Raw genomic sequence first — 26,146 nt, 5'->3', positions numbered from 1 at the left:
AAGTATGTACAGCAGATGAAAAAATGTAACAACCATTTAGCAAAGGCTTTAGTAACGTGCTGCTTACATTGTCAATGTTAAAGGTCACCCCGAGTAAACTATTAACTTTTCTTTTCTTCATCTGCTACCAAATGAATTTCCCTTTCCTGTTTGTCACATGATTGAAGAATCCCATAGGATGAGATGAAGGAAATAAAGTATCCATCTCAAATAATTTTACAGCCAAGTATTAGTACTTGTTTTTAGCTTTTTTTTTTTTTTTAAAAGATGGCAACAGTGACCCAGCCTCAGGCCTTTGGCTTTCATGGTTCTGAGGAACTGGTCACATGCCCATAATGCACAATTACATGTTATAAGCCACATAGATAGGATCTAACTGATCTGCCAGAAAGCTGTCCCGGAGGTGCATCCGCTGCTTCTCTCCTCTGGAATTGATCGGGATGACACCCGGGTCCACCACAACTACAACTCCAACAATGAGGTAATGTTCTTCCAAGACCACGTTAGTCACCAAAGGGACCAGATCCAGGGCCTCTTGCTCACAGCCACACAGTTCCACAACCACCACAAGCAAGTTGGTCCATGTGAACACAGCACTGAAATTTCAATGATATTGAATTAACATAGGCATTGATAACATGTTAATAAATTTAGGATCTAAAGGAAGCAGTGGCAGGGATAATTTCTAGGACGCATGTTTATACTTATGTTTTTGAGTATGAACCTGTGATATTTTAGTAGTCAAAATATTTCCTAACAAATAACAAAGCTCTCTGTATAAAGACTAAATTTTAGAAGAGCCTGAAAGTAGTTCAATATATCCACTCAGCTCAAGCAACAAGCATTTATTAAGCATCTACTATGTGCTAGGCAATGTGCTAGGTGCTGCGAATACAAAGACAACAATAAAACTGTCCTTGCCTTCAAGGAATTTAAATCCAGCTAGCAGAGAAAACCTGTACATATATAGGTATATATAATACATAGGAAAAATAGACACAAAATAATTTTGAGGAAAAGACGCATCGAGTGAGATCAGGAGAAAACCTTTGTGGAAGGTGGGGCTTTGGCTGAGACATGAAGGATACTAGGGACTCCAAGAGGTGGAAAGAAGGAAGGAGCGCGTTCTAGGCATGGGGGACACCAGTTCTAGAGCACTGAGATGAAGTGCTGTGTTTAAGGTGAGGTAAGAAGGCCAGTCTTTTTGGACTGTGGTGCAGGAGAAAAAGACTAGAAAGGGAAAAAAAAAACTAGAAAGGTAGGCCAGCACCAACATGCGAGACTAAAGAATGGTGTATATTTGACCTATAAAGTAAGAGTGCGCCCCTAGAGTTCACTGAGTAGAGGCGAAACACGGTCAGAATTATGCACGTAGAAAATTACTCAGCAGCTCTTTGGAAGACAGGAGAAAGATGTTAGAATAAAAGACCAATAGAAGGCTATTACAAGTCAAATTAAGAGGTAATGAAACCTTGAACTAGGTGACGGGTCATGAGTGGAGTTCTAGTATAAGGAGAAGATTACACTGTGGTTGTGAACATGGGTGACTGGAAGAATATGGTATCTTTGAGAGAAATAGGGAAATTGGGAAGAGGTTTCTGTTTTGAACATATAAAACACAAGATACCTGTGGAACATTTAGTTTGAAATGTCCAACAGAGGGTTGATGATATGGAAATGAAATTCAGAAATGAGACTATGGGTAGATATATAGATCTGGGACTATCAGCATAGTGATAATTAAATCCATGGGAGCTGATAAGTTCACCAAGAGACAGTATATACATACAGACAGACACACACACACACACACACACACATATACATAATATAAAAGAATAAGAGAGATTAATGTCATAAAACCCCCTTCCCTGGGTGGCCAACAGTGTCAAATGCAATAGAGAAGTCAAGAAAGCTAAGGACTCAAAAATGACCCTCAGATCTAGCAAGAAACCACTGGTAACTTTGGAGGGAACATTTTTAGTTGAGTGATGAAGCTGAAAACCAGGCTGCAAAGGGTTGAGAAGTGAAGATGAAGTGGAGGCAATGAGTGCAGACAGCTTCTAGGAATTTGGCTGAGAAAAAAAGGATGATAGCTTGAAAGGATAGTTAGATGTAGTAAAGATTGGTTTTTGTTTTTTAAAGGATGGGAAAAAAGTATATGTTTGAAGGCAAAGGAAAGGAGTTACTAGATCAGTGGGTCCTGAAGATTAAAAAGAGGGGATACTCTGGAGGGCAGGGATGGGATCAAGAGAACACACAGTGACTTTGGTGAGTAAAGCCACCACCTCTTTATCAGAGTTCCCTAATCCATTTTTATCTCCCACAATATTCTAGCTTAGAATTTGGAACTCTATCCCCCAAACCACTAAACTGTGTATATACCCTGACCAAGTGACAGTACTAGTAGGTCTATATTACAAAGAAGTCAAAGAAAGTGGGAAAGAACCCATGAGTACAACAATATTCACAGCCTCATTTTTTGTTGTATTAAAGAACTAGAAAAACAACAAAGGGGGTGACTATCAACTGGGGACTAGCTGAACATATAATAGAACAGAGGTTGGCAAAGTATGGCCCATGGGTCAAATTTGGCCTGCTGCCTATTTTTTTGTATAGTTCATGAGCTAAGAATGGGTTTTTACATTTTTAGTGGTTGAAAAAAAATCAAAATAATAATACTTGGTGATATGAAAATTCTACAAAATTCAAATTTTAGTGTCCATAAATAAAATTTTATTGGAACACAGCCACACTCATTTGTTTATACATTGTGAATGGCAGTGTTCCTGTTACAATGGCTTAAATTGAGTACTTGCAAAAAGAGACTAAAAGAGCTCTCATAGCTTCACGTTGCTTCTTGGTGCACTACAAATCACAGTGATGCTGTCATAATTTGCTGTATCATACTGTACTGTGCTGATATTTTATTTTGTTTTTATTACCAGTGCATACCCATCATGTCAAAACAAGAAGAGAGAAAAAAGTTTTATGATTTTTTGAATTCAGGCCTGAGATTGACTTTTTGTTTTTGAAAGAAAAAAAAAAATCATCCTCAACCACTACCATTGAATGGCTTTGGAAATTAGCTTTTGCTACAGACTTGATAATGTTTCTTAATGAATTTAACCTAAAATTACAAGGCAAAAGAGCACTTATATGCAAAACTTTATTTCAGTGGTCAATTAGATGACAACTAACAGTTCTTGAAAGGGCAGCTATGTGGCAAAGTGTATAGAGAGCCAGGCCTGGAGTCGGGAAGGCTCATCTTCCTCAATTCAAATGCAGCCTCAGATATTTATTACCTATGTGACTCTGGGTAAGTTACTTAACCCTGCTTGCCTCAGTTTCCTCATCTGTAAAATGAGTTGATGAAGGAAATGGCAAACCATTCCAGTATCTTTGCCAAGAAAATCCCAAATGGGGTCATGAAGAGTCAGATTTGACTGAAAAATGACTGAACACAAACCCTGTTTGAATCATAAGTAACGTCAAGCTACTTTATACACTTAATATGCTGTCAAAAGTTAAAATACGAAGTGAGATCTATATTCTTGCACAAATTTGCAACAAACAGATTTTCAGAACTTAAATTACAGTTCCAGCAGCATTTTTTTGGATCTTGACCCAAGTGTAAAATATCTTTCCATATTTCAAAATCCATTTAACTGTGGAAACTTCCATCTAACCTTTAACTGGAATTATCTGCAATATAATGACATGCTAAAAGGCAAAAATATCAAGAGAAGAATCTGGTATAATTTTATAAATGCCTTCCATATGATGAAAATGCTTAATTAAAATCATATGCTCAAGGACTTTTAGCAGTATTTGGCAGTACCTAGCTGTGTGAAAAGACATTTTCAGAGATGAAATATGTAAAATTTCATTACAGATCTGCATTAACAGTTAAACATTTGAAATTGACTTTAGTGATAGAAAAAAGAGTCAATGAAATGTCTAAGAAATCAGGAGTTTTAGACGACAACATAGGCAAGACAGCTTTGGATTAATGGGCTGTTGAGTATGTATTTTTAGAAAAACAAGCTACAATGAGATCAGCAATTTTATATACAATCCCCTTTTTCTGCTCTTTGAAATGTGTATGTTTGTTGGTGTTCATGAGCTCAGACTAATTAAAAAAACTTTTATTTATTTATTTGTTTTGGTGAGGCACTTGGGGTTAAGTGACTTGCCCAGAGTCACATAGCTAGTAAGTATTATGTGTCTGAAGCTGAATTTGAACTCAGGTCCTCCTGAGTCTAAGGCCGGAGCTCTATCCACTGTACCACCTAGCTGCCCCTAAAACCTTTTTTTTTTTAAAAGAAAAAAAATTCTCTCTTTTTAAGCTTATAGCAGCTATTTTCACTTTGAGTTGGAGGTAAAAGGATTACAAGGTAAGGTTATGAAAGTCTTTGTTACTGGCTAACTGGAATCTCAAAACACCTTTTTCTTCTATTACCTCTAGATAACCTACTAAAGCAGTAGGAATAAACAGAGGCATTGGAGTATCTAGTATACCAACTTGATGACTCTGGGTAACCTTAGTTTCTTTATCTGTAAAACAGTTCCTACCTCACACAGTTATAATCTCAAATGAGATGATGAATGTAATCTGGCCAGTCAACCCTAAAGTGATACATATATACATATATACACGTGTGTGTGTATATATGTGTGTATATATATATATATATGTATATATATAGATATAGATATAGATGCCAGCTCTTATTATTGTTAGAAATAGTGCTAAGGTCAAAGGAACTGGAAATGTAATTCTTGTCTGGTTTCATTCTTATTCTGTTCATTGCTCCAATCTAGCTGAGGAGAGAACAGACGATTTGCTCCAAAAATTAGAGTTGACTAAATAAATAGGATCTAACTGATCTGTGAGGCTATTCTGCTAAGCCTTTTGTATTAACATGTTCACATGCCAACTCTCCTGCTCTCCTTGATATTGGTGAATATTGTCTGAAGAGAGGAGTGAAACAAGGGATCCCAAAAAGACAGGGACCCTTAATTGTACTGTTTCGCTTGGTGTCTAACCTAAACATTGTCATTTGTTGAATGTACCTAATGAAATTTCAGTCATCTACAAATGAAGGCAATCTCCTATATTTGCTGACCATGGGGAATCTGCAACCAAGCCTTTCTTTTAACAATAAACACTGGCACCCTTTTATAATGCTGGTGGTTAAGGTCTGAGGGGGCAGCTAGGTAGTGCTGTGGATGGAGCACAAGCAATAGTCAGGAGGACCTGAGTTCAAATCCAACCTCAGACACTTACTAGTTGTGTGATCCTAGGCAAGTCACTTAACCCTGTTTGCCTCAGTTCCTCATCTGTAAAATGAGCTAGAAAAAGAAATGGCAAACCATTCCAGTATCTTTGTCAAGAAAACCCAAATGGAGTCATTAAGAGTCAGACAACTGAAAAACAACACTTGTTCTCATTCTTTATTTTTCTAGGATGGCAACAGCAGTACAGTCTCAGGCCTTTTATTTTCATAGTCCTGAAGTACTATCTACTTATAGTCCCCTTAACGTATATGCTAGAGGAAAATAAATGGGATCTAAATGATCTGTCAGGCAACTGTCCTGGAGGCATATCTTGCTCAAAGTCCCTATTCCACTCAACACAGCCTTTGCTCCAGATTCTGTCTTCTCTTTAAGCCTACCACCCCACCTTCCACTGTGCCTTCAACCTTTAACTACTAAGGACTTTGCTTCTTGATTTATTAAAAATACTGAAGCCACTTCACTAAGTTCTCTCAAATTCATCTTCATTTCAAAACTCCTTGAAATCACCACCCAACCATCTCCTTTATTGTAGCAATTTCTTATATGGATGTGGCTCTTCTCTGTCAAAGTCAACCCTTTCATCACGTGTCCATCATCTCATGCCATTCCATCCTTCCCAAAAGATTTCCTCCTCAATTATCCTTCTCTAATCGTCAATCTACCACTACCTACTACTCCCTTCCTGCTTTCAAACTTTCTTCCATCCTTAAAAACCTTGATTAGACCTTACCATCCCCTCAACGATAATCCTGTAACTTTCTTCCCTTTCTCTAAGGCCAAACTCTTAGAAGAAGCTGTTTACACTTGCTGCCTCCATCCTCTCTCCTTTCACTCACTTCTGAACACTCTGCAATCTGGTTTCTGGCCAGATCACTAAACTGAAACTGTTTTTCCAAAATTACCAATGATTCTCATCATTCCAAATCTGATGGTCCTTTTTTAGCATCTGACACCACTGACAGCCTTTTCCTCCTAGACAGTCTCTTTCTTTTGTTTTTGTAATATTACCTTCTCCTGTTTCTCCTACCAATTTGAACATTTCCTTCTCAGTCTTCTTAGCTGGATGATCATCCATATCACACCCCAATTAAGTGTACCCCAAGGCTCTGTTCTAGATCTCCTTTCCAATTCCTCTTCCACACTACTGCAGAAATAATTTTCCTGAGATGTAGAACTGTTCATGTCACTCTTATTCTAGTCAGTGATTCCCCATCGCCTATAGGATAAAATATAATTTCTCTGTTTGACTTTTAAAGCCAAATCTTCCCACTCCCAATTAATCTTCCATACATTATTTCTCTTCCCACATACTAGAGTCCAACTATCTTGATCTTCTCTCTCTCTCTCTCTCTCTCTCAGACACACACACACACACACACACACACCTCTCCCTGCATATGGTTATTACCCAGGTCTGGAATAAACTTCCCTTTTCACCTCAACCTTCCAGAATCATATGTAGCTCGAATACGTCTACTTGAAGTCCTTCCTGATCCCTTCAACTGTTGGTGCTTTCCCTTTCTCTATCTTTAATTCAAATACCTTGTAATTAGTAGTACACACACACACACACACACACACACACTCTGAATATAATAATAATGTCCCCTGTCTTTTTCCTAACACAGTGGCTGTTGGTTGTCACATAGTAGGTACATAATAAACGCTTTTTTGATTTACTAACCCAGCCCTATCTATTGATGATTAACATGGGAGTGAATAATATAACCAACAGAAGCATGGACTGTATTTCTAAGAACTACAAAATCCTACATAAGAAAATAAAGGACTTGGGAACACGCAGGTAGTGGTTTTATGTTGTTTTTTTCCTAGTTAATTGTTATGATTTTGAAAGAGAAAGGAAAAGGTGAGAAGTGAAAAATTTGCTGGCTGCATAAATGGACCAGAGAAATGGAATTTGGTTTTCTAAACCAGGTTTTACACTACCAAAGTCTCAGTTCCCTGAGAAAGTGTGCAACTTTCAAGGGCTGGGGAAAATATCGTTGGCAGAAGACTTAATGATCTGATCACAAGGGCTTGAAAATAAAATTTAGAGGTTGTGGGGGAGAAAAATGTCCACAAAAAACTATAAACTCACATACGATAGAGAGCAACAGGAATGATATAGAAAAAGCAACAACTGCGGAAGATGTATCCAGTAATTCTTAGGGGAAAATAATAGGGAAAAAGGTTGTAACCTCAGAAATCTATAAATAAATTCACATATTATGGACAATAAACAGTGATTTTTAAATTTTAACAAAAGAAATAAATAAAAACCCACATGTATCAATGAGACTTATTGAAATGGGACACAATTTTTTACATTATATAGTATTTTACATACAGAATTACAAAGCCCTTTACATACATTCTCATAGGATCCTCAAAATAAGACTGTGAAGTACACAGTCTATTTTTATCCTGGTTTTACATTTACGGAAACTAAGGCCAACGTTAAGTAAGTGGGTCAAGGTCATATTGGTAATCAATGACAGAGCTGAGACTTAACATAGGTCTCCTATTGCTAAGTCCAGAGCTTTATCTACTATAGCACATTGACACATGATTAAAAAATGGAAGTGGGAAGAAGGCCTACCTAATTTAAAAGAAAAGACCTAATGGAAGGGGCAGTGGGCAGCATGGTTAGATCAAGAAAGTAAATATTCATTTGGAAATCCATTACAAAAGCATGGAAATATGAGAGCCAGAATCTGGGTGAAGATATAATTAGAGAGAGAACTGATACTGTGGAACTACTCTATAGACTGCCTGGCCTGACAGAAAATGTGGATGATGTTTTCTTAATGGAGATCACAAAGGCCAGCCACAACCACAATGCTGTATTGTTTTTTCTACAGCTACCTTCTCCATAGCCTTATCAAGCAAGTGCCTTGCTGCCCCCATAAGAGATGAGAGCAAGGGTACTTAACCTTTTAAAAAATGTCTCCCTTGGCATTCTGATGAATCCTATGGACCCCTTCCTCAGAATAATATTTTTGTATCCATAAAATAAAGACACAAAGGCTTACAAAAGAAACCAGTATATTAAAATAACAGTTATCAAAATATATATTTTTTAAAGTTCAAGAATCCCTGATGAAGAACTTCTGCCATAGAGAAACTTCTTTCCTGGATTGCACTCTGACTGGTGACGATCATTCCTGAATCACTCTCACATTTCATTCCTTTCTCTTCCCTACCACCTTCACAGACTAATCAATTCCCTCCACTTCTAGTTCTAAAACCATGAAAAAAATCAATTCTGCTATTGTTCCTGGATGGAGTGGGTCAATCTGATTCCCTGTGACCACATTCAGAAAAGGAATACCCTTTAAATCAGTTAGTATTGATTACTTTGATTTATTTTCATTTCTTTAGGAAAAGCTAGCCCTAACAACTAAGATAGTCTCTTAAGTCTGGCTTACCTATAGATTTAGTGAATAGACAGACTGATAAGAATTTATTATTTAGTAGCAGATAATTTAAAGTAAAAACTATATCTCTGTAGGAATAAAATAATCACAGGATTATAAGACTCTTTATAAAGGCTAAGTTCCTCCTTTTCCCCCTTGAACTACAGGTTAAGTACAAATTGAGTAGTGTTCTACGGTTGGGTTTCCCTTTCTGGCAGCTGGAGGATTCGGTGGAGGGGGATGGTGGTGGATGGAGGGTTGAGGAGTGGGAGAGATTTGATGGCTAACTATGAACCACAAGTTCCTCTTTCCCAGTCTTAGTTCAAACTAGAGGCCCCCTTAAAGCAAGCTTTTGGGTTCCAAAATGCTACAGGGCAGATTCCTAAGGCAATCTCACTTTGACAGACATGTTGATAGATGAAGGATGAATCTGGGTTAAGAAAGCTCAGGAGGAGAAAAATACCTGCCTTGTCCAACTGAACTGAATTTGTACAGCATATATGTATGCTCTGTTTTTTTCCAAATCTGAGCATTTTCTAAAGATAGGTAGGTACTATGAGTTTATTCTTTCTTCTTGTCACCTGGAGAGTTTTATAAGCAGTGAGTACTTAATTACTGAGTGTTAATTAACTGGATTAAAATACTTGTTAAACCTAGGACAGAAACAAAGTAGCAGTGGGGTCTGGGGAGTTCAGAACAATGATTCTCTTGGGAAAATTTACCATTCAGCAATGCTCCTATGTGTCCGTGAGACTGAGGTCTCTATATCAGTTGGGTGGTAACGTAATCCTCTCAGCTCTAGAGTTTCATCCAGGGCTCCTACTACATATAATGCATCATGACGCTCTAAAAGATGAGAAACAGAAGATATGCATTATTAGCTTACCCAAGCTTCTTTAAGACACCTAGACTGAAGGAAAAAGATTACATATAAGGTCCTTGTCTACAATGATCCTTAATTCTAGTCTGAACAACACTGCCAAAAAAATACTACACAGAAAAAGCTATGCCAATATACAACCCATGTATAGGATAAGGAAACTATTTTTCCATTAGGTTTCTTGTAAGAGAAGGTTTCTTTGGGGGGGGGGGGGAAAGAAAGCCAGATCCCAAATAATTAATCAACAGTTCAATGTTGACTTGGAAGGTCCCCAGGAAAGTGTCCAAGGCATCTGTGCTTGGTTCTGTGCTATTTAAAAGGAGGCAGCATGGTATGGTAGAAAGAGTACTGATTTTATAGTCAGAGGACTCTCATATTTGATATTAACTACTGATGTGACCTTGGGTAAGTCACTTTATATCTCTGAGTCTCAGTTTCTACATTGGTAAAATGAAGCACTCTGAGGTCTCGTTCAACTCTAGATCTATTATTCCAACTATGATTTCTACCAAAGATTTGGATAAAGGCCTAAATGGTATGTCTGTAAGATCTGCATGTGAGTAAATGCTAGGAGGAATAGCTAACATACGGGATAAAAGTCAGGATCCAAAAAAGATTTTGATAAGCTAGAACACTGAACTGAATCGAAGCAAAATTCAATAGGAATAAATGTAAAGTCTTAAACTTAGATTCAAGCATCAAACTCTGTTCATACAAAGTGGGATAAATCGTGACTAGCCGAGTTTATCTGAAAAGGATATGAGAATTTTAGTGGACTATATGCTCAGTGCATAAACAGTATGATAATGCAACTCAGAAAGCTGAGATCTTAGGTTAAGCTGAGAAAAAAATCCCAAAATGATGAAGTGATAGTCCTGTTATATTCTTTTTGGACCAGATTATGTCTGGAGAATTCTGTTCAGTAGTTCTGGGTGCTATATTTCAGGAAGGGCATTGTTAAGATGGACAATGTTTAGTAGTGAATGACAACCAGGACGGAGAAGAGCCTGGAGAACACGCCTTTGTAGGACTGGTTGAAGTACAGGAGGATGTCTAGCTTAGAGAAGAGGATACCTGGAAGGAGGGGGTGGGGTGGGGGAGAGAGGCTGTCTTTAAGTCTCAAAAGGACTAACATGTGGAAGAATGATTACATTTACTCGGCTTGGCTCCATATGGTAAAACTGGAAGCAGTGGGTGAAAGAAGTAGGTTCTCTCTTATTGGAGCCCTCCAAGCAGAGGCTGAGTTTTTGGAAATGCTTTAGAGATGATTCTTTTTCAGGACGGCAACAGGAAAGATGGAAATTTGGACCTGATCTCTGAAATTATGTAGTTTTAGTGAAGTGGGCTGGAAGGAGTCAAATAATGGAGTCTCCTGGACAGATGGACAGGTGGTTCTAAAAACAGATGCTACAAGCAAGAGACAGGAATAAAAGAAAAAAGAGTTAGCTCAACAGGAATAGGGGGTGCAAAAGGACCAGGGCAGATGATTAAAAGAGTCAAGCAGGATGGATCATCCTAAGAAATGCTTCTGAGGTTCAGGATCAATTAGAGGCAGTGTGGTTTAGCCCAACGAGTGCAAGATTTGCAGTGTGAGGACTTGGGTTCAAATTTGGCCTCTGCTATTTACTTCCTGTGTGATCTTAACCTTTTTGGCTATCTATTTAGGTTAAATGATCTCTAAGGTCTCTTCGAGCTCTAAATCTAAGATCCCATAGCTCTTTCCTGGTAGGCAATGGAGCTACATGAGGGTTTAGGGAATATAAGTAATGTGGTCAACATTACGGTTCTGAAAGTTGACTTTTTTAAATGGCAACCACAGAAGGGCCAGCATTTAGTCCACAGCAGTCAAAAGGTAAAAGATGACTAGAGTGTAGCCAAGGTAGATGGCAATAAGATGCCAACATCATGCCACACTGTGTAATAAAACTGCCATCTATACTCAGAATTACTGAATTAGAGAGTCAGAAGGGACCTCACTGGCCCTCTGGTCCAACTCATAGCCCGAAGCAATCACCACTTAACTGTCAAGAATGACAAATTCCCTTGCTAGTGTGTGGAATACTGACAAGATAGAACCCAAGAACAATAGGTTTCTTGTGGGCAGGGACTATATGACACTGACATTCCCAGACCCTGTTACAATGCAAATCTAAGTTTGCACACTTAAGCAGATGCTTAAGCCTTTCCTGCTGATTGACTGGCTGGCCACACTACAGAAATGAGTTTCAACTGCAAGGGATTTAAATTCTTAGTAACAATTTCAACCTCATGATGGCCACAGGCATCCCCCAAATCTCAAGGAGCTGGCTTGGAGTTTGGGAATTAAGTCTTTTAGGGACTGGGTACCCTTAGCTGTGTCTGGGCCCTGACACAAGTATCCTTGCCCCCCTCCACAAAAATATTACCATTTTCTCATATGGGACCATGACTGAAGCTATGACCTCTTGCTTTCTGGACACTCTCTTAAGGGGCACGATGCTACTTGTAAATGATTATCACTTTATTTACATATTCAACAACTACTGAAAGAAATCACTGAATTTCCTGAAACAAAACAGCATCCCAGGAGAAGGGGAAGGTAAAAAATTAATTCCACAACTGAAACGTAAGCAAAGAAAAAGAGGAGTTTATCAGAGGCATACCTCCAGTGGCAGCTGTAAGCTCAGTTCGGCGAACAAACCCAAGGTATCCCGTCCTAGCCCAGAGTGTCTGAGCAGCATCCCCAAAACTAAGCCGAGTGTTGAAATGGTCAGCCTGGAGAGTTTCATTATCATAGATAGTGTAGTAGCCACTGGCTGTGTGAGGGCTGTTCACCCAAACCTACAATGCAGAGAGGTACATAAGTCAGTTTTCCACAAAGCATGCGCAATCCTGTTAATCAATTAGATGATTCTAAAACCCCCAGGTCCCATCAACTGACTGTTTTTTATGTTTAGAACTTGCAATCAGTGAGCAGCAAAACCAAGACGCAAACTTAAGCTTATCCACGCCCAGCCTGGCATCTTCCCACTAGGCTACATCACTGGGGCTATGCTCCTTTGGAAAAAGAGCAAGTGGTGGAAATGCTGTTGTTTTCACCACTGTGCATTATTCAATAACACTCAGTGCTGTGGTCCTTAACAAGTCAGTATCCACCAAAGTGCCCTTAGAATAGTTAGCTACCTGTTCATAGGGAAAGGCTTTTACTACCTTACTACGAATTGGAGACTAATTCAGACTATATTTTCAGTGGGGCCTAGGGTATGACTGCAAAAGAATCTGATGTATTGGCTCTCTTTCCAAATCAAAGAATGAATTTATACATACCTCTCCAAGATGAGAATCTCCAACAGGCCCTTTGGTTTCTGGATTAACAATGACCACTTTGACCCCAGGCAGGATCTAAGAAACAGTGTACAAAGATTGGATTCACTGTCAGATTACTCAAGGAACTGGATCAATGAAAGGGCATTCATTCACTACAGAGGACCCTATGGTGTAGATGTCATAGCAGCAGCTGTGTGTACCCTGTAGTGACGCATAAACATCCATCAATGAACCAAGCCAAACTGCCTCAACTAGGAGTAACTATGGGAAACTTTGTGAAAGGGAGAGTTATGCTGTCCTCGGAAAGGGGAAGAAGGGAATGATCCTCCATCAGAGAGGTCTTCAAAAGGGCAGCCAACTGCCTGAGGACTCAAAAGGTTTATTTCCAACATGTCTCCACCTTATCTTGGGAAATGTTTAGAAGGCTAGGAGGAGTAGAGAAGTATATAGTCATCCAAGACTTGGACTGCAGCAGTATAAAGTACTTTTTGGGAGAAAAGTGTAATAACTTGTGGGAATGATACCCTCCTAATTGGTATCCCCATAATAAATTCAATCATCCATTTATTGAATACCTCCTATGTATAAGACACTATACTAGGACCCGTGAAGTATAACAGGTAAATAATAGGTTAGACTTTGGTAGAACAAATACCATTATAATGAAATTCCAGTATAATAACCCCAGATAGTCCATTTGTTTCAAGTAATATAAGATGCCACTAAATTCTACTGCAACAAAATAAAATAGTGTTTTTAAGTTTACTGTAATAACCTCTACCATTCTCAGGTAGTATTTTAGTTAGATGTTTTATTCGGTGGGTGTGTTCATTTTTTATGAAATGAGGCAGCTGGTGGTACAGTGGATAGAGTGCTCATCTTCCTGAGTTCAAACCTGGCCTCAGACACTTACTAGCTGTGTGACCCTGGGCAGGTCACTTAACCCTTTTTTTCCTCTGTAAAATGAGTTGATGAAAGAAATGGCAAACCACTCAAGTATTTTTGCCAAAAAAAACCCTAAATGGGGTCACTCGGAGTTGGACGTGACTGAAAAGACTGCACAACAACAAATTTTCTATGAAAAGTGCAGTCCATTTCTGTACTTCAGAGGGTAATACTATTCACTCACAGAACTGATAAATATCAACCTGCCTGCAGAGATCACTCTCATGTTATTTTTATGACAGGAAACACTTTATCTTAAGTGACCTAAAGGGCTGGAAGTAGAAAGCCAGTAGTCAATATCACATGCTTCAGTGGCTTATATAATTGAAGGGATCCAGTCCCCCTTGCTTTTTAACTTTTTCTCCACTTAACACATTATCTATTCTAATTGTCTGGTTACAACATTCAGGATGGACATTTTCTTTGAGGGCTTCTTTTTTTTCCCTAAGATCCAAATCAGGTGGTACCCTTTCCAAAGACTGTTCCCTGGTGAAAAATTATCCTGTCCATCTTAAATTTCTCATAGTACTTTGTATATCTTTGCATTTATCTCATATTCTTCTGCATTATAGTGCTTTTTACACATCTTTTCCTCCCATTACATTACAAATTTCTTGGGAGCAGGGTCTATCTTTTTATCCCCAGTGCCTAGCATGGAACTTTGTAGAGAGCAGGTATTTAATAAATGACTCTATAAGGAAATGTCTGAATTCTAGATATAATACTCTATTTTCCCTTCCTTCTGCTACACAATGCACTTGATATAGCCTATAACAAAATCCTATTTCCATTCTACAAAGTGGTTCTCTTTCTAAACTTTCCCATTTGTGTTAACATTAACACTAATCTTTAATCAATCAGCAAACATTTATTAAAACACTTATTATGTGACAGCTATGGGCAGCTAAGTGGTGCCACAGAGTGCTAGGCCTAGAGTCAGGAAGACTATCTTCCTGAGCTCAAATCTGCCTCAGACACTAGCTATGTGATCCTGGGCAAGTCACTTAACCCTGTATGTCTCAGTTGCCTCATCTGTAAAATGAGTTGATGAAGCAAAGGGCAAACCACTATCCTTGCCAAGAAAATCCCAAATGGGGTCAGACACGACTGAAATTAATGGACAACAACAACGTGCCAGGGTGTAGGGGTTCAAAGACAACCTGCTCTCAAGGAGTTTACATTCTATTTGCTTACGTGTGTGTGTGTGTGTGTGTGTGTGTGTGTATGTGTATCTATCTGTGTATATGTAAACTCTGACACTTCATTTGTTTGAAGCATAATTTTGTTTCAGTGTTCTGAGAAGGTGGCTACATCTGGTTCAGTGCCCTGAGTGAGTGGCTGACTCATTTGCACATAAGAGACCACAGTATACAGGACAAAATTTGCTTCAGAGTTTTGTCCTCCAAAGGTTCATTCACACAAGAAAAAATGGAGAATTGGAAGGTAAAAACTTGGGAAAATATCCAAATTGTCTAACAGGCCACTGGTGATATGGAACGGAGGCTCAGTCAAGAAATTAGGGTGAAAAACATAGATCTGCAAGTGATCTGTATTGATGTGATAAATCCACAGCAGTTGATGAGGTCACCAAGAAAGAGAGAATGAAAGGGAGAAGAAAAGTGGTTTCAGGGAAGAACTTGGGGGTATAGTTGATGGATGAAGAGAAAGCTCAGAATGGGTGATTAGAAAGGTAGGAGAACCAGGAAGGAGTAATGGCATAAGAATCCCAGAGAAGAGAGAACAGCTAAGAGGAGATGGTGCTAAAAAGTGTGTCAAACACTATAGAGAAATCAAGAAGAATAAAGACTGAAAAAGAGACCATTAGATTTGGCAATGAAAAGATTATTGCTAACTTTGTAGACAGCAGTTTAAATTTAGTTCAGAAGCTAGAACGCAAAGGGTTGAAAAGTAAGTGAACAGACAAAACGGAGCAGACAGCTTTATCTAGGAGTTTAGCTGATAAAGGGCATGATCTAGTAAAGTTTTGATTTTTTTTAAAGGATGGGGAAGACTTGGGTATATTCAAAGGCAACAAGAATTAGTACATAGGGAGTGACTGGAAATTAGAGAGATGGTGGTTATGAATGTGTGGATAATCTCCTGGAGAATACAGGAAAGGATGAAATTGTGGGCACATGAAGAGTGGTTGTCTCTCTTAAGAAGAGTCTACAGTAGAGGAAAGGAGAACGAGGAATAACACTGAGGAGTTTTGAGAGAAAAAAGAAAATAGAAAAAAGGTGAGAAGAGGGAATCATGGTGGATCATTGAAAAAAAAGTCTTGGAATAGCCACTGTATGGAATTAAGTAGGGAACCATTTAGGCTGGAACGAATGGACTGCCTTCCTGCAATAAGTGCCCAGTTTAATCTGGTTTAGTGACTCCTTTAATTCTGTTCAACAGCACATGAATAATAGCAGATAACTAGAATGGTGAACATAATCTAGTGTAAGAGTTTGGCAAGGGATTCAAGAACAAAGGACAGTGTGGAGCTGAACTAGCCAACTAAAGGGTCAAGGCTGAAAAGGGAGGAAATTGTAGTCAAAGCAGGAGTAATAGTCTGAGAAAAGTACTGAGGGGTTGAGGGGAATTAGAAGTCACAAAGCAAAGAATTTAAATTTAAATTTAGCAGGAGTCAGACATATGGGAGAGATGGAATGATAAAAGGTTATTTCAGATAAAGAAGTGTCACAGTTTCATGATTGTGGAGATGAAAGACTTGTGGATAATGTTCAGATCTAGGGTTACATGGCAGAGGTAGAGTGGAGGAGTAGTTCATGAGATCTGAGGAAGCAAATGGTTAGAGTGTTTCAAGGAGCATCGATGTGAATGCATAGGGGCAGTAGAAGGGCAGGCACTGGGGAAGAAGAGGAATAGATAGTGAGCCAGGCACTTAACTCTAGGAGAAAAGAGAGAGAGTGACTATGGATGGGAGAGGTTCAGTGGACAACAGCCATTATGGTCTGTACAGGGTGAAAAAAAATGCCTTCACCTTTCATGTTCAGTCACCAAATTCCGTCTCCCTTTCTTTTTCAGTATCTAGGTGAGACTCAGAAATATCATTCGGTTGTTTTTGGGTCCCTAATCCTCTCCTCTGCCATTTCATCTTTCCCAATGCAGCCAGACCAACCTTTCTAACATATCTCTTTCATCATGCCAGTCCTACTCAACAACTTGTACCTCCTGTTCCTTACTGAATCAATCCAAGCTCCTCAATCTGGCTGTCCAGGTCCTCCAGAATCAATCCCACTACATCTAAACACAAGACACAACTTTTTCTATTCTTAGGCCTGCTGCTTCAGTCAGGTAATTTTTATTGCTCATCATCCATGTCTTTGTTTATATTTTCTTTCCTCTTGCTTGGGATGCCCTGGTCCACCTCATACATCTGCTATATTTTAATTCAGATTAAAAAAATTTTTTTTTAAAGTTCAGGCCTTAGTTTCTTAGCCAACTCATTTTTTACTAAAACATCATTGCCAGATGAATTTGCCAAATTCTCATTGCCTATACAATCAATTACCAATAAGCATTTATTACCAATCAATAAGTTGAATAAAGGATATATTCTTTTTCTTCATATTGATCTTTAATCTAGTTTCAAGCTTGTAACCAACCTTATCTTCTCTGATTCCTCCAAACCAGGAATTCTTAACTCAGGGTTCGTGAATTAAAAAAAAAATTTTTTTTATAATAGTATTTCAATATAATTGGTTCCCTTCGTAATCCTATGTAATTTTATTTTAAGCATTTAGAGACATTATTCTGAGGAGTCCATAGGTTTCACCAGACTTACAAAAATGGATTAGGACACAAAAATGATTAAGAACACCTATTCTACATAAACTTACTGATCTAGCAAAAGTGGGTGATTTGTCATCTTCTGAATATGCCATATGTATTACTGAGTTCATGACTTTGCTTACCTTATTCCCTAATCCGATCCTTAGTCCTCCTTTCCTTCAAGACCAAACTCTTTTAAGAGGCCTCCCCTGATCTGACTGTTCTAGCCCATAGGCTCACTCTCTCTACATTAAATTTACCTAGCGCTTACTGTCTTTAATACTAATTTAGCACTTAAGTATATACTACTTTGGTATATAATTTGTCTTTTATCTTTTCTTACCCAACTTGATTATTATGTTTTTGACAAGAAAAAATTAATGAAACCTATCATATGATCCCTTTGCTTTTTCAATTTCTCTACATCCTTTTACAACTAGAACTGGATATAATTATGCAAGCAAATTAAAGCAGAGGAATATAGAAGAATCCACAAATCATGATGGTCATTCTGCTCCACAGCAGTGCGACATTACTGACGTGTATTAAATCTGTATCATCTATGAACTCAGGTCTACTTCCTTTGAATATCCAATGTTCACCCTGCTTTCTAACTATTGCTTTGTTGCCTTCAGGTACATCCCTCCATACTTACTCCTCCTGAATTTCATTTTGCTTTGGTAGGACTATTTTCTAGTTGGTTAAAAGTCATTTAAAATTAATTCTTATCTTTTAGAACAGGAGGCATGGTGGGATGGCTAGAGAGTAGTTCCCAAAGCCAGGAACACCCGGTGTCAAGTCCTGCCGCTAACAGGTAACGTCTGTATGGCCACAAGCAAGCCATTCAACTGCCTGGTGCTTGGAGTCACCCTTCAACTATAAAACTGCAAAGAAGGCAATGAACTGCATCAATAGAAGGCGTCTTCTCATTTGAGAGAGTTCCCTGTGTCAATGAAATCACACATGCAGTGCCTATCCCGATCTTATCTTTTAGAGCAAAGTTCAGGAAATTTTATTCATTAGGAAGCCAATCACTCTAAGAAGCCCTGCCATCAGCCTTCATGTATATTGCTTTCAAAATTACATTTCTAGTAGCCTTTTTAGACAAGTATGCAAAAAGGTTGTGCTTAGAGTCACAAAGGGCCTTCAAGAGGCAGGTTCCTGACTTGGGGTCTAGATTATTAGCAATCTACCTAATTTATTACCATCTGCCAATTTAATAATTATGTAATCTTTACTTCTCTGCTTGGATCTTCCATGGATATACTGAACTATGTGCTTAGCACAGTGCCTGGCACATAGCAGGCACTTAATAAATGTTTATTGACTACTGAATGAACAGAAGAACAACTGGAGAACTGTGCCAAGGTTCAAGTAAGCACTAAACAAATACTAAGTATTACTACTTGACACACAGATTAATGCTAACCTATCAATAACCCTATTTCGTGAGAGATTCTTACATCATTTATTCATTCCCCTCACTACTCTTTGAAACTATCAGGAAAACATTTCCAAGTCATATGAAGATCAACTAAAAAGAACTGGGAATGGGTTATCCTGGAGAAGAGAAAACCGAGGATGTTATGATAGTTGTTTTTAAGTATCTAAAAGATGCAGAAGATGTGGAATATTCTGCAAAGAGGTCATGTTGGCTGGACACAAGGAAAAGCTTCCAAAATTGGAATGTGCTGCCTCAAGAGGGGCCAGTTTGTCTTATGCTGGAGGGTCTTCAAGTTGAAACCTGGTAAACCCTTGCAAGTTATGTGACAGTGGGGATTCTCTTCAGACATGGTCTGGATTAGATGGTTGTTGAGGTCTATGCCAACTCTCAATTCTGTGACTGGGTGATCATGGGAGAAAAAATCAAAAGCTTACTTGATTCAAGAGTTCTTTCTTGTTTATGCAACCATTTTCTCTTCATTAGCTTTTTTACAAGAGAGTAGGATAAGGTTAGGGAGAAAACAAATCCAAACTGGCTGGTACTGCTTCTTGTTGGCAACTCTAGCAAAAAGCAGCTTGTGGAAGACTTTCAAGCTCCTGGTAAAGGTAAGCCTTGGGGATTGGTTTTTGAATATCAATTAATTACTATCTGGCTGTCATTAGTTCCTAGAAATTCTTCAAGCCACACCATATTGTTTAGGTAAAAGTATCTAAGATAACGAGGTAACTCCCAAATTACCTTTCCAGATTCTGAAAGAAGTAGACTCTGGGGAGCTCCCCGTTCCACAAGACGAACCCTATGAAAAAAACACACTTGTCAGAAAGGTGTTTTCTCTCGCTTTCTGTAGACATACATATACGCGTACACACATATATCTTTTATACGTACCTTGAAAAAATAAATTCAAAACATCTTCAGGTTACAGAACTACTTGCTTGTTTCACCTAATCAGTAAGATACCTGCTGCCACTGGGGGGCAAGACTAGGCTACAGATAATTCTTCCTATTTATTAATTTTCTTCTTGCTTGATAATTATTTACATTTGATTAATTTCAATGTATAAGGTATCATAACACTTTTTTCATTCCTCCTTCTAAATCCCATCAGGAGTCTCTGACTTTTTCTTTTCATTCATTTTTCCCCACATGACTGTAGTTGGTATAACCTCAATTCTTCTAGGTTTTTTCCCCCTTAGCTTTGTATCATTTAATAAAATTTTTACTTGCTTATAATGTGACGTCTTTTAAATACTGACATTTATTCTAGGCTTTGACCTATGGTTTCCTATAAAATAGCATACATGCCACACAAGAAATAAGAAGCTGACCTTCATTATTCAGCAAAGCCTACCAAATGTTAGAGAAATTCTCCAGTTTTTTAGGAAAGATACTGGAAAAAGTCTAGAGTCTCTGAAATCTACGAGTAGCTAACCATTTTGTAGCAATAAGCTAAGGAGATTTCATCAACACGTAGAAAGTTAGTGGGACTTCTGAAAGGGGTCCCAGGGCACTTAGAAGAAAATACAACTAGAGGCAGCTAGGTGGCACAGTAGAGCACCGGCCCTGAAGTCAGGAGGACCCGAGTTCAAATGTGGCCTCAGACCAAACACTTGACACTTACTAGCTGTGTCACCCTGGGCAAGTCACTTAACCCCAATTGCTTAAAAAAAGAAAAAAAGAAAATACAACTAAATTCTCCCTCAAAACCAAAGGAGAATACCCGATTCCTTAGGCTCAGAACAAACCCCTATTCTACATCTGTTTTTTCAACACTAATTCCATGTGCAGCCAGGTGGTGCAGTGCATAGGTTTCTGGGCCTGGAGTCGGGAAGACCTGAGTTCAAATCTAGGCTCAGATACTTACTAGCTCTGTGATCTGGGACAAGTCACTTAATTGTTGTCTGCTTCAGTTTTCTCATCAATAAAATGGGGATAATCATAGTCCCTACCTCCCAGGGTTGTTGCTGTAAGAATCATAATGCTTAGCACATAGTAGGTGCTATATAAATACTTATTCCCTTCCTCTTCCTTTCCCTTATAAGCTCTCCTTCACCCCAGCTATTTAGTTAGGTGTCAAGGCCTCTCATTTGTACCTCACGAACTTCTTGCATCTTGCTATCTTCTCTACTGCCAGAGTAGCCACACTGATTCAGGCTCTTATCTCTTCTGGGACTAACTGGGATAGCCTGCTAATGGGTATCTTCACTGCCAGTCTCCAAGCAATCTTCCAGCTACTGTCAGAGTAAATCTTCCTAACCATAGGGCTAATATGATATCATTCCTCTCCTCAGAAACTTTCAGTGCCTCTTGATCAAGTATCAACTCTGAATCCTAGCATCCAAGGACCTCCACACCCTGGCTCCATACTAGCTAAAGAACTTTATCTCACACAACACATTCTTCAGCTGAGCTGTACTACTCTACATCCTTACTGTCCCCCTCTGTGGTGTCTACAGCCTGCGTTTATGCTGCCCTTCATCCCTCACACTCCTCAGATCCTTTCTTCCTCCTCATCTTTCCCAGAGCACTGAGGACTGACGTCCCTCCTCAGACCATCCCTCAATTTCTCATTACCCTTTGCCTGGACCTTTCTCACAGTACTTACTCATTTTCCCTTCTAGTTATCTATAGATGTGTCCCTCCTCCACCAGCCTCTAAGGAGAGGGTCTGTGTCATCTCCAAGACCAAGCCCAGTGCTCTACACACAGTAAGAACCTAATAAATGTGTGATGAAGTGATTTATCTTAGAATCACAGACAAGTTTGCACTTTTATAGAATCACAGACTTTGAGAGCAGGAAGAGACCTCAGAGGACATCAACGTTCCCATTTTTGAGATGAAGAACCAATCAATGAGGTTCCATGACTTGCCTATGGCCACACAGCTGTTAAGTGGTAGAGCCAGGACTCCAAACCAGGTCTTTGTACTCCCTAGTCTGGTGCTTCCTCCATTTGTTCATATGTCTTCTATATTTGGAATGAAAACTCTCAAACCACAGGAACCATTTCTTGTTTTAGATTAATTCCTGCTTAGTGCCCAGTAGAACCTAATGCACAAAGTGGGAACTGATTCTGGTGCTGCCAGTCATCACCTGTGTGACTCTGGGCTTGGTATTTCACCTCTTGAGGCCTAAGACTCCTCATGTGTAAAATGCAGAGCTCTGGCTACATGGCCTTTAATGTCTCTTCCAGCTTTAAATCTTGTGACTATTACTCAGATTCAGAAATACAGCTCATCAATACTGTATAAAAAATTTTCTGTTACCATACGTAAATCCATCAGGTGCTAATAAAAATTAAGGTATGCAAATTCTTTTTTCCTTCTATAGGGGAAAAAAGTTGGCTCTCTCAATGTGCATTTAACCAGTACCTGCCAACTCTAAAAGGGAGGCCTTTATAGTATAAAACTGAAACTACTTTACCTGTCATGTCTCAAGGATTTCAGATCTACATACACAGTAGTTGGATCAGGTCCTGAGGTTCCCTAAAGAAAAGAAAAAATTCCAATATATTATTTATTCAGAAAAAAGAAATCATTTTCTATTTTTTCTATTTCACCATTTTAAAGTAAAAACAACAACACAGATTTCAATCATGCAGATAAAGAACATAAACCTCACTTTGAAAACTATCTTCCTACTTCTCTGCAACTTGGTAAAGGCTTATAAGTAGAAATCAAGATCCACACTTCAATTTAGTGCTCATTATCTCAATGCTATAAAGCTGTATAAGCAAGTTGGTCTTATTGCAATGAGGTGAGATCTGAATTCTGCCTCTTCTTTTATTTCTATGTGCTACAGCAATTTTCAGGGTTTACTAGGAAGTAAGTTAAGTATCTTCCTGCCTTGGGCTCAGAGTTGCTGGGAGTCAGGAGGTAGGGTGTCTACTATACTAGCCAACATGGCCCCAGGATGATGAAAAAAGGAGACCTATGAAGATGTCAGTGGAAATCATACTGAATCACTAACCATGCTTCAGTGTTACAAATCCAAAGAACATAACCTCACCTTTTGAGGATTCTGGCATAAATGCGTAAGAAGAGCTGGGAAACAGCTATAAAACTAATTCAAAGACTAAGTAAATTAGTATCCTCTTTAATTCTCTGACTCACTCTTTATTCTAGGAAACTGTTTGAAAGCAGCCTCAATTCCAGCTATTTCCCTTCTGTTCCAATCCCAGGTTTAGAAGTAAAGGGACAAAGTTAGTTAGCATACATCTGGAGAAAGGCTGGTGCCCTTTTTAAAAAAATCCTCCTGATGGCACAGAGTTGAGGACATAGAAAAAGGAGATCAGAAGGAAGTAAGGCCCAAGAAGGTCCAAAATATGCTCTTAAACAAGTAAGGAGCACTAACTCCTTTACTAGCTCTAAAACGAAGCAGAACTATAAGTGAAAAAACTTTCTAGAAGGTCACCTGTAAACAGATTGCCACGTTGACTCTTGATCCAAATGTTGTACTGACGGCCCGTGGAGAGAGGCCAATATCTTTGAAAAGCTTGGAGAAGGAATGCTGGAGGCTGACACGAGGCCGCTCCTCAGCAACAACCACACAGGTCCGGACACAGGACAGATTTATGCCTCTTGCCTGTAAAAAGGTTTGATCAATAACACATATGAACACACAGCAAATGAATAATCAGCTATGCCTTTCTTTCTAGCCAGATACAAAGCTAAAAGACTCCAATGTCTCACCACAAACATTCAGAGGAAAGGCAAGAGCTTTGGGAACAGAAAATACCCAAGGAATACTAGTTAGAGGCACTGCCCCTAGCTGATATAATGATTGTATATTTTTCTTCATTTTAAGCTTCAAATCTTCAGTTTCTTGTTTCGTTAAGTATCTTGTTTTCCCTTTCTGTTCCTCTTTCACAAAGGGCAAATGAGTTTCTTTAAAAAAACAAACAAATGTAGAATCTTTGAGTACAGTTTTCTAGTCTTCTATTCCTGTTCTTAAAGACAATACTGTCTTGGTGACAAGGAAGAAAATCATGGTAACATAAATGTCGGAAAGTTGACATTTCATATTTTCCCCCCCTTTTAAAATGCATTTCTGATAATCTTCTGTCACTTCATGATGATTCTTCCATCAATTAGACACATTGTTTGAAAACACAAGAACCAACCTACTGAAATAGTGAAGGTGTTGTCTTGGCTTCTTGCATCTAAGATCTCAAATCTCATTTGAAGTCATGGTTCTCTTTTCTATGTATGGTGTCATTTCTACCCAGTTTTCCACTGATTCTCCCAATGGTCATTACTATTCCTCACAAAGCAGGGAGCTGAGAAATAGCTGCCTCAGGGCTCACTAAGAATCTGCTTAATGGACTTGCCAGAAAAATGGGGACATGCCAGTGCTTTGAGGCCAGTTGATTTTTCAGGGCCATCCATGTAATTAAAATGGGATGAATGACAACTTCTCCTCCCGCCCTTTAAAAACGCAATGTTTCTTTAAATTCTTATAGGACCATCTCCTTAGTCACTTTTTATACCAATTCTAATGTCAGATTGCAAAATCACTTACTTTTAAGACTTCCACTTGATTTCCAAGCCCTTTGGTGCACAGCTCCATTACTGAATAGGAACAGAAAGTGTCCCTTATTTTGTATTGGTTTACAGTAGAAAGCCAAAGGAAAAGGTTGTTTTCTAGCTCCATGGGAGGAATTAAAACAGACTGGTGACCTGAATATACACTGCAACAGAGAGAGGATTGAGAAGAAATGTCTGAGATTATGGCAGAATCCTATGTAAAAGAACTGGGCCCAAGGCTGCAGTCATTCAAGAACCAATATTCCCAGAAGTGTGTACCTGCAAGGAGATGGCATTTATCCGTAACATAGGCAGCTCTCTGACAAGAAAAGGGAGGATCTTTTTCTACCACCCACTATCACTTCATCTGACCACCTTCCCAGGTGCCAGGAACATGTTTGAGGGGGGCCCATTCTGATCTTCTGGTCATGTCCTAATTTATTAGTGTCATCCTCTAACTTGGCACTAATTTTAAGAAGGGGATTATTGGGTAAGAGAGGAAGAGGGTAATTATTTCCCCTTTACAATCTTAATTAGTATGAAAACAATTCAATGGAAAAAGTTGGGATAAAGATCAAATCAATATCTATGATGCATTTAGCAAATTAAATATCAGGAACTTAAAAACATGATTAAAATCACAGTAAATTAAAATGCCTAATTAACGGTATGAAGGTAATAACCCAATCTACCATTTCACTTCTGACAGTTTCTCAGTCTGAACCCCTTACCTGCAGAGGCACCAGAGTGCAAAGCCAAGTCCACAGTAGGGGTCAAGACAGATGGCTATCTGCCGAGAGGAGTACAGCTCACATTGGAGTTTGATGGCCCTACAAAGAGCATTTACAGCAGAGTGGGACATCTGCAAGGTATGAAGCAGAGATAGAGACAGAATGGTGATTCCAAAGGTGAAACAGGTATGGCTGGAATACTGAAGAGGGGTAGCCCAGAGCTGGTTGCATATGACTTTTAGTTTTCCCAAACACCTTAAAGCATAAAAGTAAAAAACTGTGATTCTGCCCACCTCAAAGAATTGTTCTTATTCTCAAGCTATAATACATCTCTTAGTTAAGCTGCCAATACTATGGAGAAATTGAAAAAAAAAATGATCCTCTTGGCATAAATGGAAGTAAATCCTCATTTCAAAAGCTGTTTTTGTTTTGTTTTGGCTAGGCCATGGGGTTAAGTGACTTGCCCAGGGTCACACAGCTAGTAAGTGTTATGTGTCTGAGGCCACATTTGAACTCAGGTCCTCCTGACTCCAGGGCTGGTGCTCTATCCACTGCGCCACCTCGCTGCCCCCCAAAAGCTTCATTGGAATTATGGCCTCTTATTGGTTGATCTCCTCATTATCTGACTAACTTTAATGCTTCAAAAAAACCCCTATGATTGTATTAGTACGGATTCTTTCTTTACTAAAATAGATTACAGCTCCTCTTGCCTTAGCGAGCTGTTTGATAAGTTGTTATGACCAAAACAATTTATAACCTAGTGGTCAAGCTATCCAAACCTAGTAATGATAGCTCTTGAAAGACAGTGACGCTGGGTCTA

The 26,146-nt window shown here is 38.8% G+C and overlaps 1 protein-coding gene across 1 annotated transcript in view; it reads right to left on the bottom strand.

Moving 5' to 3' along the window:
* Positions 1-239: 239 nt before the first annotated feature.
* Positions 240-26,146, bottom strand: part of DIP2B (disco interacting protein 2 homolog B) — a 195,284-nt gene continuing 169,377 nt past the window's right edge. Inside the window, exons 30-38 of the mRNA XM_027844301.1 lie at positions 25,327-25,457; positions 24,591-24,759; positions 23,484-23,654; positions 22,494-22,555; positions 19,811-19,868; positions 12,904-12,978; positions 12,240-12,417; positions 9,440-9,563; positions 240-596 (exon numbers count right to left, since the gene is read on the bottom strand). Coding sequence (XP_027700102.1) covers positions 344-596; positions 9,440-9,563; positions 12,240-12,417; positions 12,904-12,978; positions 19,811-19,868; positions 22,494-22,555; positions 23,484-23,654; positions 24,591-24,759; positions 25,327-25,457 — 1,221 coding nt within the window. The 3' untranslated portion in view covers positions 240-343. The remainder of the gene's footprint in view (positions 597-9,439; positions 9,564-12,239; positions 12,418-12,903; positions 12,979-19,810; positions 19,869-22,493; positions 22,556-23,483; positions 23,655-24,590; positions 24,760-25,326; positions 25,458-26,146) is intronic.

Source organism: Vombatus ursinus, unplaced genomic scaffold, assembly GCF_900497805.2.
Source record: "Vombatus ursinus unplaced genomic scaffold, bare-nosed wombat genome assembly UNPS02014941.1, whole genome shotgun sequence".
In the NCBI taxonomy this organism is placed as follows: Eukaryota; Metazoa; Chordata; class Mammalia; order Diprotodontia; family Vombatidae; genus Vombatus; species Vombatus ursinus.
This window is presented reverse-complemented; position numbering and strand designations above follow the sequence as displayed.